General features: G+C 36.4%; 1 protein-coding gene across 5 annotated transcripts in view; it reads right to left on the reverse strand.

Annotated features, from left to right (window-relative positions):
• The window catches only part of LOC127857552 (1-phosphatidylinositol 3-phosphate 5-kinase-like), a 128292-nt gene that overhangs the window by 22945 nt on the left and 91461 nt on the right, over positions 1–13886 (reverse strand). For 4 of the 5 annotated variants that reach the window (XM_052393986.1, XM_052393990.1, XM_052393988.1 and 1 more), the window contains 4 exons: positions 12686–12781; positions 11114–11161; positions 10203–10270; positions 7613–7747 (listed from right to left, as the gene is read on the reverse strand). In XM_052393986.1, the coding sequence (XP_052249946.1) occupies positions 7613–7747; positions 10203–10270; positions 11114–11161; positions 12686–12781 (347 nt within the window). The remainder of the gene's footprint in view (positions 1–7612; positions 7748–10202; positions 10271–11113; positions 11162–12685; positions 12782–13886) is intronic. The other variant, XM_052393989.1, reaches the window with a different exon arrangement.

The raw sequence follows: 13886 nt of genomic DNA on the forward strand, positions 1-13886 counted from the left end.
ACAAACAGTTAATGAGTCAAAGCATGTGTCCAATGACAGACAAACAGTTAATGAGTCAAAACATGAGTCCAATGACAGACAAACAGTTAATGAGTCAAAGCATGTGTCCAATGACAGACAAACAGTTAATGAGTCAAAGCATGAGTCCAATGACAGACAAACAGTTAATGACTCAAAGCATGTGTCCAATGACAGACAAACAGTTAATGAACCAAAGCATGAGTCCAATGACAGACAAACAGTTAATGAGTCAAAGCATGTGTCCAATGACAGACAAACAGTTAATGAGTCAAAGCATGAGTCCAATGACAGACACACAGTTAATGGGTCAAAGCATGTGTCCAATGACAGACAAACAGTTTAAGAGTCAACGCATGAGTCCATTGACAGGCAAACATTTAATGAGTCAAAGCATGTGTTCAATGACAGACAAACAGTTAATGAGTCAACGCATGTGTCCAATGACAGACAAACAGTTAATGAGTCAAGGCATGAGTCCATTGACAGACAAACAGTTAATGAGTCAAAGCATGAGTCCATCGACAGACAAACAGTTAATGAGTCAATGCATAAGTCCATTGACAGGCAAACAGTTAATGAGTCAGAGCATGTGTCCAATGACAGACAAACAGTTAATGAGTCTAAGCAGGAGTCCATTGACAGGCACGTGGGGAGATATTAGCGGACAGTTTAATGATTTATTAGAAGGATATTGTTGCTTTGATAATGTCAGAGTTAGGCAAAATAATGCTTTACGTAATAGTGGAGGTATTTCAGTTTTTGTAAAAAGTCACTTAACAAAAGATGGCTTAGTTACACGAATTTGTTCGGATTTTATTGATTGTGTTGTACTTTATTTGAAAGTGAGCTGTTTCAATTGTCCATCTGATATTATTTTGTACATTGCATATGTCTCGCCAGAAGGGTCACCGATATACGAACACAGAGATGATACAAACGGAATTACTTATATCGACGAAAAGCTCTTATTGTTAAAAAATATATATCCCGATTGTATGTTATATCTTGCAGGTGATCTAAATGCTAGGACTAAAACTATGCTGGACTACATTCCTGCAGATAACATTGACTTTATTTTTAATTCAGAGGTAGACTACACTACAGATGATTTTGAGATGCCGAGAAATAATAAGGATAATATTTATAATTCATTCGGGCATACTTTATTAGAACTCTGCTGTGCTCATGGAATTCATATACTCAATGGGCGTGTTACTGGTGACCCTGATGGTGAGTTTACATGCATTACACAAAATGGAGCTAGTTTAGTTGATTATCACATTATTTCAACTGATTTATTTCAATTTGTTACGAAGTTTAATATTTTATCCTTTGATGAATCTGACCATTTCCCTATATGCGCTACTATGATTTTTCATAGAAAAAATAGCAACAGGAATGTTGATTTACCTTCTTCCCGTAGCATTCAAAGTAACATCACTGATGATAATATTAAACTTGATAAATTTAAATGGAATGATACGCTTAGGAATAGATTTATTGAGACTTTTGTTAATATGTATAACTTATGCAAAGACAACATTTTTCATCAAATTACTGTAGATATGAACCAGGCTCTTCAAACAATAGTATCACTTTATAAAACTGCTGCAGAAAACATGAAAGTCCATAATAGAACCAAACAACGTAACGTTTATGAACGGCAAGATACACCATGGTGGGATAATGAATGTGATAATTTGAAATATTGTAAATATAAAGCTTTGAGAAAATTCCGGGTCACAAGCTCAAGGGGGGATTTGCAAATTTACATAAACGAAAAAAGAAATTTTAAAGAAATGTGTAAAAACAAGAAGGATATTTTCCAACACAATATGAGAAATAGGCTATGCCAAGCACGTAGTAATCCAAATTTATTTTTGCAAACAATTAAAAGTGCAAATTATAAAAAAGCTTCACATTGTAGTTATCAGCAACAAATCAAACAAAGTGATTGGTTAAATTATTTTAATCACTTATTATATCGAGAAAATATGCTCATGATTGCAACTTCTGAAGAAGCTGCATTACCTGAATATGATTTAGTTCTAAATAGTCCTATCACACAAGAAGAAATAATGAGAAGTATTAATAAATTAAAAATGGGAAGGGCGCAGGGGTTTGATGGTATAGGGGCAGAGTTTTATAAAAACACGGCTAATGTTATATGTCCAGTATTTTGCTCTCTTTTTAATCATATTCTTAATACAGGTGTTTTTCCTGACATGTGGAGCGAAAGCATTATTGTTCCCTTACACAAATGCGGTTCTAAACTGGAACCGACAAATTATAGAGGTATTTCTTTAATAAATGTAATGTATAAAATATTTGGAAATATTGTTAATTCACGATTGTGTACTTGGGCCGAAGAATTTGGCAAACTAGATGAGTCGCAATCAGGTTTTCGGAAAGGTTATTCTACAATTGATAACATATTCGTATTACAAAGCATGGTACAAAAATATATAACTAAGCCAGGAGGAAGGTTTTATGTATTATACGTTGATTTTCAAAGGGCTTATGATGGTATATTGCACCATAAACTATTTGACATAATGCAGAAAATAGGTTTAAAAGGAAAACTTTATAATGTCCTTGTCTCTATGTACTCTAATTTACGGAGTCGCGTGCGAGTCATAAATAACAATGTTACCACTGATTTTAGGTGTAACATTGGCACAAGACAAGGGGACGTAACTAGCACGATCATTTTTAATTTATTCATAAATGAGTTATCCCTTTACCTGCGTGACCAGGGTCATCAAGGAATTTTTATTACGGATGACATACCAAATATACAATGTATATTATTTGCCGATGATGTGCGAGTTGCTCTAAAATGGCTATTGAACTACAGCGTCAATTAAATAGTATTTCTGATTTTTGTCGAATGAGTGGCATGACTGTTAATGAAAAGAAAACCGAAATAATTGTATTTAGAAATGGTGGCCCATTGCGGTCATATGAAAATTGGTTCTATAATGGAAAGCATGTAAATGTCACGTCAGTGTACAAGTACATGGGTCTACTGTTTACTCCTAAATTAAGTTGGTCCAAGGCTAAAGCTAAGTTGGCAATGCAAGCAAAAAAATCTATTAATGCCATAAAAAGTTACCAAGGCTATTTTGGAAAATTTGACATTCAAGAGTATTTTAAACTTTTTGATTCAATGGTTAAGCCGATCCTTTTATACGGGGCTGAAATTTGGGGTCATACCCTTTCTGAAAATATAGAACAAGTCCAGGCTCAATTTTGCAAAGATTTTATTGGTTTGAATAGGTCAACAAACAATTGCATGGCCCTAGGGGAGGTTGGTAGATTAGAATTATGTGTAGAATATCATTTCAAGTGTGTTAAATACTGGTGTAAACTTATTCATATGCCATTGCATAGATATCTAAAAAATTGTTATAATATGTTAAAACGCCAGGATGAAATCGGAAGGACAAATTGGGCTACTTCTGTAAAAAATCTGTTATTTAATTATGGATTTGGTTATGTCTGGGTGTATCAAGATGTTGGCAATGTTGATGTATTTTTACAACTGTTTAAAGATCGCTTTATTTGTTGTAACACGCAAAAATGGTCAGGGAGTTTATTCGACTCGTCTAGATGTGAAACATATAGAATGTATAAATCATTGCTTGAACCAGAAAAATATCTTTCAATTAAAATACCATTCTTTTATAGAAAAGCATTTGCAAAGTTCAGATGTTCCAACCACAAGTTTCTTATTGAAACTGGACGACATCTTGGTATAGAGCATGGTCTTCGATATTGTATACATTGTCTAAATGTAGAAAACACACGTGTCATTGAAAACGAATTTCATGTATTTTTTTATTGTTCTAAATTTCACGAAGAACGTAACATTCACCTTTTTTCTTGGTATACAGGAAACAGAGAAGAAATAGATTTTATTAATCTGATGAAAACAAATAATGATCTGACATTGAAGAAAATTGTATTATTTATATATATGTTAATGCGAAAAGTTTAAACATAAAACTATTCACAACTCATGCATGTTAAATATGACATGTCTGTATATTGTATTTTGGGCCGGTGGCCTTTATTTACAAAATAAATTGTCTTGTCTTGTCTTGTCATCAATAGCATGCATAAGCCTTGATCAATGGCAAGGAAAGGTCTCCATCACAAGCATAGTTATATGGATTTTTAGACTACTGCATGAGGCGTGTTGTCCACATTAAAGTTCAAAGCCTGGAAGGCATATTCTTTGTATTTGGAGAACAGTGTTACTGCACAGTGACATTGACAAGCTCCATGAAAATCATACTAAAGCCTTGATCTTGGAAAACAGGGCTTCATGCATATGCGAAAAGTTCCTAACAAAAAAACACCTGAAATAACATGCACATTCAACATACCGAGTTTTATGGACTTAGATTAAGTATTTTTTTAAGTTTTCCCAGTTTTCAGGTGGAACGACATATGAACACACCTAACTTAAAGTGTACTAAGAACCAGATTTGAGTTTTCTTCTTATTCTGTAACCATAGCATCCACATACTTTGTCCGTTGATGAAAACCATGCATATCTGCTATATGGTCTTCTATGCGCTTACTGAGATCAACCTAGCTATTTTTTAATTATCACATAATACAGATATTTTTGAGGGACGGAAAGGCGGAGAGACTGCAGGACAGATGGACAAAACTTAAATAACATGCAACTTAAATAACATGTATATTCCCTATATGGCCCTCTATCCACATACCAAGTTCCATTAATCCAGCTTACATACTTATTGAGTTTTCACTGGATCAAGATTTTACTTTTCTATCTATCAACATACCAAGATTAATCAACCTAGCCTAAGTAGGTTTTGATTTATCACAGGATACACTTTATTATGTTTTTCCTAGAAACCACAATTTTTGTTTAAACAAAGCGACACAAGCTGCATATTCCCTACAGATTCGTATAGACAGACAGACTTACTGACAAACTGGAGGTAAACCTATAGTTTCCTCTGGTTACACCAATAGGGAAGTAACATTTAAAGGAATTTACATTAGTTTTCCTTCCCTTTTCTGATCAGAAGCAAAGCAAAAATGGCTACATGCAACCAGTATGAAATCATAACAGCCTGTGAGTAACTAGCAGTCTGTACCAGTTTAATGCTGTTTGCTGCTTATCAGTATCTTAGGATTAGAAATGAAGCCTGCGAGTAACTAGCAGTCTGTACCGGTTTAATGCTGTTTGCTGCTTATCAGTATCTTAGGATTAGAAATGAAGCCTGCGAGTAACTAGCAGTCTGTACCAGTTTAATGCTGTTTGCTGCTTATCAGTATCTTAGGATTAGACATGAAGCCTGCAAGTAACTAGCAGTCTGTACCGGTTTAATGCTGTTTGCTGCTTATCAGTATCTTAGGATTAGACATGAAGCCTGCAAGTAACTAGCAGTCTGTACCAGTTTAATGCTGTTTGCTGCTTATCAGTATCTTAGGATTAGACATGAAGCCTGCGAGTAACTAGCAGTCTGTACCAGTTTAATGCTGTTTGCTGCTTATCAGTATCTTAGGATTAGACATGAAGCCTACGAGTAACTAGCAGTCTGTACCAGTTTAATGCTGTTTGCTGCTTATCAGTATCTTAGGATTAGAAATGAAGCCTGCGAGTAACTAGCAGTCTGTACCGGTTTAATGCTGTTTGCTGCTTATCAGTATCTTAGGATTAGACATGAAGCCTACGAGTAACTAGCAGTCTGTACCAGTTTAATGCTGTTTGCTGCTTATCAGTATCTTAGGATTAGAAATGAAGCCTGCGAGTAACTAGCAGTCTGTACCGGTTTAATGCTGTTTGCTGCTTATCAGTATCTTAGGATTAGACATGAAGCCTGCGAGTAACTAGCAGTCTGTACCAGTTTAATGCTGTTTGCTGCTTATCAGTATCTTAGGATTAGAAATGAAGCCTGCGAGTAACTAGCAGTCTGTACCGGTTTAATGCTGTTTGCTGCTTATCAGTATCTTAGGATTAGACATGAAGCCTGCAAGTAACTAGCAGTCTGTACCGGTTTAATGCTGTTTGCTGCTGATCAGTATCTTAGGATTAGACATGAAGCCTGCGAGTAACTAGCAGTCTGTACCAGTTTAATGCTGTTTGCTGCTTATCAGTATCTTAGGATTAGACATGAAGCCTGCGAGTAACTAGCAGTCTGTACCAGTTTAATGCTGTTTGCTGCTTATCAGTATCTTAGGATTAGACATGAAGCCTGCAAGTAACTAGCAGTCTGTACCAGTTTAATGCTGTTTGCTGCTTATCAGTATCTTAGGATTAGACATGAAGCCTGCGAGTAACTAGCAGTCTGTACCGGTTTAATGCTGTTTGCTGCTTATCAGTATCTTAGGATTAGACATGAAGCCTGCGAGTAACTAGCAGTCTGTACCAGTTTAATGCTGTTTGCTGCTTATCAGTATCTTAGGATTAGACATGAAGCCTGCAAGTAACTAGCAGTCTGTACCAGTTTAATGCTGTTTGCTGCTTATCAGTATCTTAGGATTAGACATGAAGCCTGCGAGTAACTAGCAGTCTGTACCGGTTTAATGCTGTTTGCTGCTTATCAGTATCTTAGGATTAGACATGAAGCCTGCGAGTAACTAGCAGTCTGTACCGGTTTAATGCTGTTTGCTGCTTATCAGTATCTTAGGATTAGACATGAAGCCTGCGAGTAACTAGCAGTCTGTACCGGTTTAATGCTGTTTGCTGCTTATCAGTATCTTAGGATTAGACATGAAGCCTGCGAGTAACTAGCAGTCTGTACCAGTTTAATGCTGTTTGCTGCTTATCAGTATCTTAGGATTAGACATGAAGCCTGCAAGTAACTAGCAGTCTGTACCAGTTTAATGCTGTTTGCTGCTTATCAGTATCTTAGGATTAGACATGAAGCCTGCGAGTAACTAGCAGTCTGTACCAGTTTAATGCTGTTTGCTGCTTATCAGTATCTTAGGATTAGACATGAAGCCTGCGAGTAACTAGCAGTCTGTACCAGTTTAATGCTGTTTGCTGCTTATCAGTATCTTAGGATTAGACATGAAGCCTGCGAGTAACTAGCAGTCTGTACCAGTTTAATGCTGTTTGCTGCTTATCAGTATCTTAGGATTAGACATGAAGCCTGCGAGTAACTAGCAGTCTGTACCAGTTTAATGCTGTTTGCTGCTTATCAGTATCTTAGGATTAGACATGAAGCCTGCAAGTAACTAGCAGTCTGTACCGGTTTAATGCTGTTTGCTGCTTATCAGTATCTTAGGATTAGACATGAAGGCTTGAAAACTAGGCTTTGAATCTAATAAGAAAGGTCTTCAATTTAATTTGATTTTCTAAGGAACTACACAAGAACAAAAATGCGAGTATCCAAGTGATAACAGGTAAAGGAGATTTGTGAATATGAGTCGGGATAACACTCCTTATTTATCAAATAATTTATATAAGGCAGGAATTTTTCTTATTCAATTTCTTAGTAAGGTATGACCTTAGGGAAGGAAAAAAACACAAACAAACTAAGAACAAATAAAAAAACTATGGTTTTGCTTTGGGAACATGGTGACAATGGTTCCAGATGATCACCTTGTGGACTCTCCAGTAAAGTGCTGTCAGCCCTGTTGAGAAATCTCACGCTATCAACAGTGGTCTCCCCACGCTGATGAAGGTCGCGGTTACTGCCCTTGAAAAAGGCCAGCTTGCCACTTGGCGGTCTCTTGGCTGTGAATGAGCGAAAGCTGCCATGTGGGGTTAACTTGTACTGATAATGTGGTTTTATGGCAGCAAAGTTAGTGAGAATGTGAACGAAAGCAAAAACATGGTTAAATCTGTCCAGGGCTCAACATTAACCCAAAAACCAACTTGCCCTGCCGGGCAAGTACTTAGAAAATCTACTTGCCCTGAACATAAAGCCACTTGCCCAAACATGAAATATCACATTAACTGTAAACCTCATATATTTTAATAAAGATCAAAATGATACACCACAAAACTTTATTTTTCATTTTTGCACATTTAACAAAATGATCACAGCAATTAAAGTCTAATTAAAGTCTAAATGTCGATGTGTGCCAATGTTTGATTATTAATGAAAAAATAAGTCAATCTCCTCCAGGTCTTCATCAGCAAACACAGGTCAACGTTGCCTCTGTCCTCCAGACTTACAGTTACTTCTAAACGGGAAGCTAAATAAACTAGAATTTTTCTAGTCTGCTAACAGTACTGTAAACAACACGTGAACCGTAACAAAAATGTCAATTGACGTAAAGCAAAAGATTGTTGAAAATGTGTGTCGCAAAATATGAAATATATATATACCGAAGCTATTTGTTGTTGTTTTTATATAGTTATATAAATTTAGTAGTTTTCTTGTGACTGAAAACACCAACGATGTTATTAGTAACTTAATAGTAATAAAAAAGATAAACACAATAGCATTTGAAAGCCGATGTATGGAATCCCAAGCCATTTACGGCGTTTCTAAAAATAAGTTTGGAAATGCATGCGCACCATGCGTAGTTAGTTTGGACTTACGCAAACAACAATCGCCGAGGTAAATTCGTGCATTAGGCAAATTGTTCGTGATTATTTGTACTATTTAACCACAGAAACACACGTTTTTCTTTGTTGTTTTTTTAACTTGCCCAGGCAGACAACTAGATTAAAAAATATCTTGCCCGGACCAAATTTTTACTTTCCAGTGGCAATCGGACAACCGTAAATGTTGAGCCCTGCTGTCTTTCTGTTTGATTAATGTTGTTTGATCAAGGATTTAGAAGTAATCATTAATTGATTCCAATGTTGCAACAGTCCATTGACAAATTTGCTGAACAGATTCAATTTTTTAGAACCTCAATCATTGATATTTAAGCAGGAGTACATGAGTAACAGCTGAAAGCAGGGTTAAATGTTATGATTGACAGCTGAAGGCAAGGGTAAGAGTTAATATTGATGGCCAAGAGCAGGGTTAAATGTTATGATTGACAGCAGGGTGCAGGATAAATGTTGTGATCGACAGCAGAGGACAGGGTTAAGTGTTTGGATTGACAGCTGAGGGCGGAGTTAAGTGTTATGACTAGGTATAATAATATACACTTCAACAACGTTATTTCGATGTCGTCGGGACTGTTTAAAAAACTTCGGATTAACGATAATTCGAAATAAACATTTGACAGAAGACTTCTTTGATTCCTTAAAAATAAAACAATGTGGAATTCGCATGTTTCGGTTACACACTTACTTTAAAACGTAAACTAGTCAGATAGCAATATATTTTTACTCGTAACAAATGGGGGAATAAAACGATTCTTTTTCTTGTTTTTATTTTTCTCTAATTACAGACCATATAAAATAAAACAAATAGCACAAATTATCAGACATACATACATATGCATACATTTTCGGAAATGAATTAACCTTTTTTAATAATACGCGATGTCTCTCTGAACACCGGCGTTCGCGCAGACGACAAAGGTATAATTATCGGCTTTTGACACGCCACGACAAAGGTGTGAAATTACGCTCAGTATTTTGCAGTTTTGACTTCGGATTAAAGATTGATAATTAGGTGCGAATTATAGTGTTGGGACCGACAGAATCACTTCGAATTAACGATTTCTTCGGTTTAACGAAGTTCGGATTAACAATGAAATTTTACATTAAACAAACAAGAATCAAAATCCGGACCAGAAAAATACTTCGAAATAACGGTGACTTCGGATTATCGGTGTTCAAAATAACGGTGTTGAAGTGTATTACGAATATTAAATCAGTAATTAAAAATGCTGACATAATAAGTGATAGAACATGTTATATGCAGTAAACAAATCATTTAACTCTCAAAAATTACATAAATCTTTCCATCACCATGATGTTCAGTACGCATCAAGTGAACAAAACAGATTTAGGCTATGCCATGAACAGATGTTCAAGAGATCCTATAAGCAAATTGTGATGCACATACACTATGCGACATTTTTGTGTGTGAAATCCTGGTATGAAAACCAGCTTTGTTGAGGAATCATCACAAACTTTTGCTTTTAAATTGCTTTACATAATTGCAGACATATCAGAACTCAAGAAAGTTATTATATCACATGGTGCATACTGTAAAAGCCCTGTCAACGTTTACAGAAAGTGCAGTGTAACCTACATATATATGTGCAAAGTAACCTACCGGTATTCCCCTGTTCATCCCAAGGAAACTTATCCAAGCTTTCGGTATCTGCTTTCATGTGACTGCTCCTAGAAACAAAACAAACATTCTGAAAATACTAAGTTGAATCCTAGCCCTAGAAACACCCTCTTATTTGACCATAATTGTGAAATGTGATGCAGTGTTCCCCTGTATATATCAGGCCCCTGTTTACTAGGTATACCCACAATGCCATGACCCTTACAAGCTGACATTTATTCTGTACACTGCTGCAAGAGAATTTAACAGAGAAACCTCTTACAGTGTGGACAGACATTTTCTAAACAGGACCTTAAAAACTGGCAATTCGTAGATCAATAAACAAAATGGCACCCACTTAAATGTACTTATTTTTGTTACCAAGGATTATATGTAACTGTTTTTATCAAATTAAAGCCTTACAGTGTACTGAAATCACAAATCATATAAGAGGTTACTGAAGGCTAGACCTTTGTATTTGGAAAAAACTAATTCATGTCTACCAAAATCTAACACATGCAATTGATAGACCAACCAATAAGCAACAGCTCTGTAAGACCAACATGTCTCCTACAACTATGGGGTGGGTGTGGAAGACATAGTTACCAGTACTAGATTTTCTGTCAAATTATATCAACATTTCAAACACTGGTAACAAAATTATCTAAGCAAAACGCAACAATTGTTTCCTCAATTAATCCAATAATATTACCTTAAGTAAATTTCACAACTAATTTCAGTATATTGCACTTGAACTTGACATACAATAATATGGTGCTTAACTTATAAAGATGTTATTAAAGAAAACACGACTGTATAATTACATGTTAGAGAAAAAAATGCAAATATCAATTCTGTAAAAAAAGAATGCAATCAAGAATTTTTTTTTTACAACTTAGACATTCTACATGTACCGTTTCGCTGCTTGAATTTCACCAAGTTTCATATGATAGTCACGGCAACTGGAAAGAAATTAAAATGATAGGCAACATTAGTCTTATACAAGAGACTTGCTCTGCGAAATAGGGGCTTAATGCATGTGCGTAAAGCGTCGTCCCAAATTAGCCTGTGCAGTCTGCAAAATCCTGTTAAGGCAGAAAGGGTGTCCCTGATCAGCCTGTGTGGACTGCACAGGCTAATTTAACACGACACTTGATGCACATGTCTTGAACCCACTTTTCACAGAGCCAGGATCCTATCATAGCAGACAAGTTACATGAACATTCAAGCATGCTGGTACACAAAATATGTTTGTGAACCAAGAAAAACACAGAGGTTTAAAATAGAGCTACCGGTACATGTAATGTACAATGCGTTTTCACTATAAATTGTTTCATGAAATACAAAAACAAATCTATCTTTAGGTTATATGTGCCCAAACCTGAAGTCCAGACACATGTTTATACACTGTCTGATTGATAATAAGCACCCATGGTTGAGAGCACTTTGTATATAATTTTATAAAGACACTTTAAACTTTGTGTTATGATTCCAATTTGAAAGTACATAAGTAAGCAATCAAAAGTACACATTTCTTTGCAAGGCAATGTTAAAGTGGTGTCTTCCTTAACTTCTGTATGACTGTCTTTTATTATCCTCAAAAAGGCAACATTTATAGTGCTTAAACGTTGGTGTGTTATTTACAGTCAATACTAAGATAGATCAGTCAAGGAAAATAATCAAGAATGTCGTTACCCTACCCAGTCGTTCGCACACAGTGTAAACAAAGGCTGATTGCCAATAACTAAGCATAATAACATGATGTCATGTGTCATTGTCAGCACGTCTGAACAAATATAAAAGCGGATTTGCTGTCATAAACCGACAGAACAGTATAACTGTATTGTTCTAATTTTTAAAAAAAGACACAAAATTTCTTGTTAAAATATAAAAGTAACATGGTCCTAGTAACAATTGACATTAAACAGTGCAAACTATAAAGAACAACCATGGAATTTATTCTCACAGACAAAACCTTAAACAGTAAGCTAAAATATTGGAGCTAGGCTTCTGATCAATGTGAACAAACTAAAAGACACCTACCTCAGAGACTATGGAATAACCTACTTCATATGAAATGGATCATGCAGCTAGATGAATGATTGATTCTTTTAAAACTCTATTATAAGTGCAAAGGCTAAAAATGCAGAAAATTACTATAAACAAGACTATTGCCAAGCAATATAGTCCCCTACCGGCTCCACCATTGTCAGAAATGCCACCATTGTCAGAATTTTTGTTGTTGCCATAGCAACAAGAATTTTTGACGTAGGAACAAATAAAATGACAGGCATAATGTCCATATTGCCATGTTTCAAGTTTCATGAAAAAATAATAAGAACTTTTGAAGTTATCGCAGGATCCGGAAAAGTGTGACTGACTGACTGACTGACAGACTGACTGACAGACAGAGCGCAAACCATAAGTCCCCTCCGGTGAAACCGGTAGGGGACAACTAGTTTCCCAAAAATTGTAAGCAGCCTTACCTAAGTGAGTAGGCTATAATGGAGCTGGGTTCATGGTCATACACAATCACTGGCACCTGCTCACACGCGGGTAGAACATTGTGGGTACTCAACTCACTGCAATATTCACATACAAAAACCCGATAAGGTCTACTCTCTTGAATTATATGAGCAGCAGGATGCAAAGATGGGTCTTTCACCATATGTGGCAACCATAGCATCAGACCATCCTGCACATTCCACCATATGTGGCAACCATAGCATCAGACCAGCCTGCACATTCCACCATATGTGTATTTGCAGCAGGCAGGGTAGCTCCTGACCGGACTGCATGATTGTGTTGGCTGGTCTGAGGCTATGCAGTTCTCATATGGCATAAGACCCATTTTTGCATGACAGGGCTCATATATGAAAGCACTCACAACAGTGACAACATGAAGAACAAAGATCAGAAAACAAAACAAAGGCATTGTCAGTGATACCAGTGCATTTATAAAGAGCAACCAGACAACAGCAAACAAAATCAGAAGGGAATGCCAAAAAAAGGTGAACCACCTGATTTTATTGTCTTTCTACGGTTCAAACAGATTTAATTATACAATTCTGTTTAAAATAACTCCAAAAAGAGTTATCATACTAGAGCCATGGTCTATGAAGATTGGATTGAATGCATGTTGGCAAAGTGTTGTCGGAGATTAGCCTGGCCAGTTCACACATACTAATCAGGGATGACACTTTCCGTTGTAGGCAATTTGTAGTTCACACATACCAATCAGGGAAGACACTTTCCGTTGTAGGCAATGGGCAGTTCACACATACTAATCAGGGAAGACACTTTCCGTTGTAGGCAATGGGCAGTTCACACATACTAATCAGGGAAGACACTTTCCGTTGTAGGCAATGGGCAGTTCACACATACTAATCAGGGAAGACACTTTCCGTTGTAGGCAATGGGCAGTTCACACATACTAATCAGGGAAGACACTTCCCGTTGTAGGCAATTTGTAGTTCACACATACCAATCAGGGAAGACACTTTCCGTTGTAGGCAATTTGTAGTTCACACATACCAATCAGGGAAGACACTTTCCGTTGTAGGCAATTTGTAGTTCACACATACCAATCAGGGAAGACACTTTCCGTTGTAGGCAATTTGTAGTTCACACATACCAATCAGGGAAGACACTTCCCGTTGTAGGCAATTTGTAGTTCACACATACCAA

This window comes from Dreissena polymorpha, chromosome 14 (assembly GCF_020536995.1).
Source record: "Dreissena polymorpha isolate Duluth1 chromosome 14, UMN_Dpol_1.0, whole genome shotgun sequence".
NCBI lineage: Eukaryota > Metazoa > Mollusca > Bivalvia > Myida > Dreissenidae > Dreissena > Dreissena polymorpha.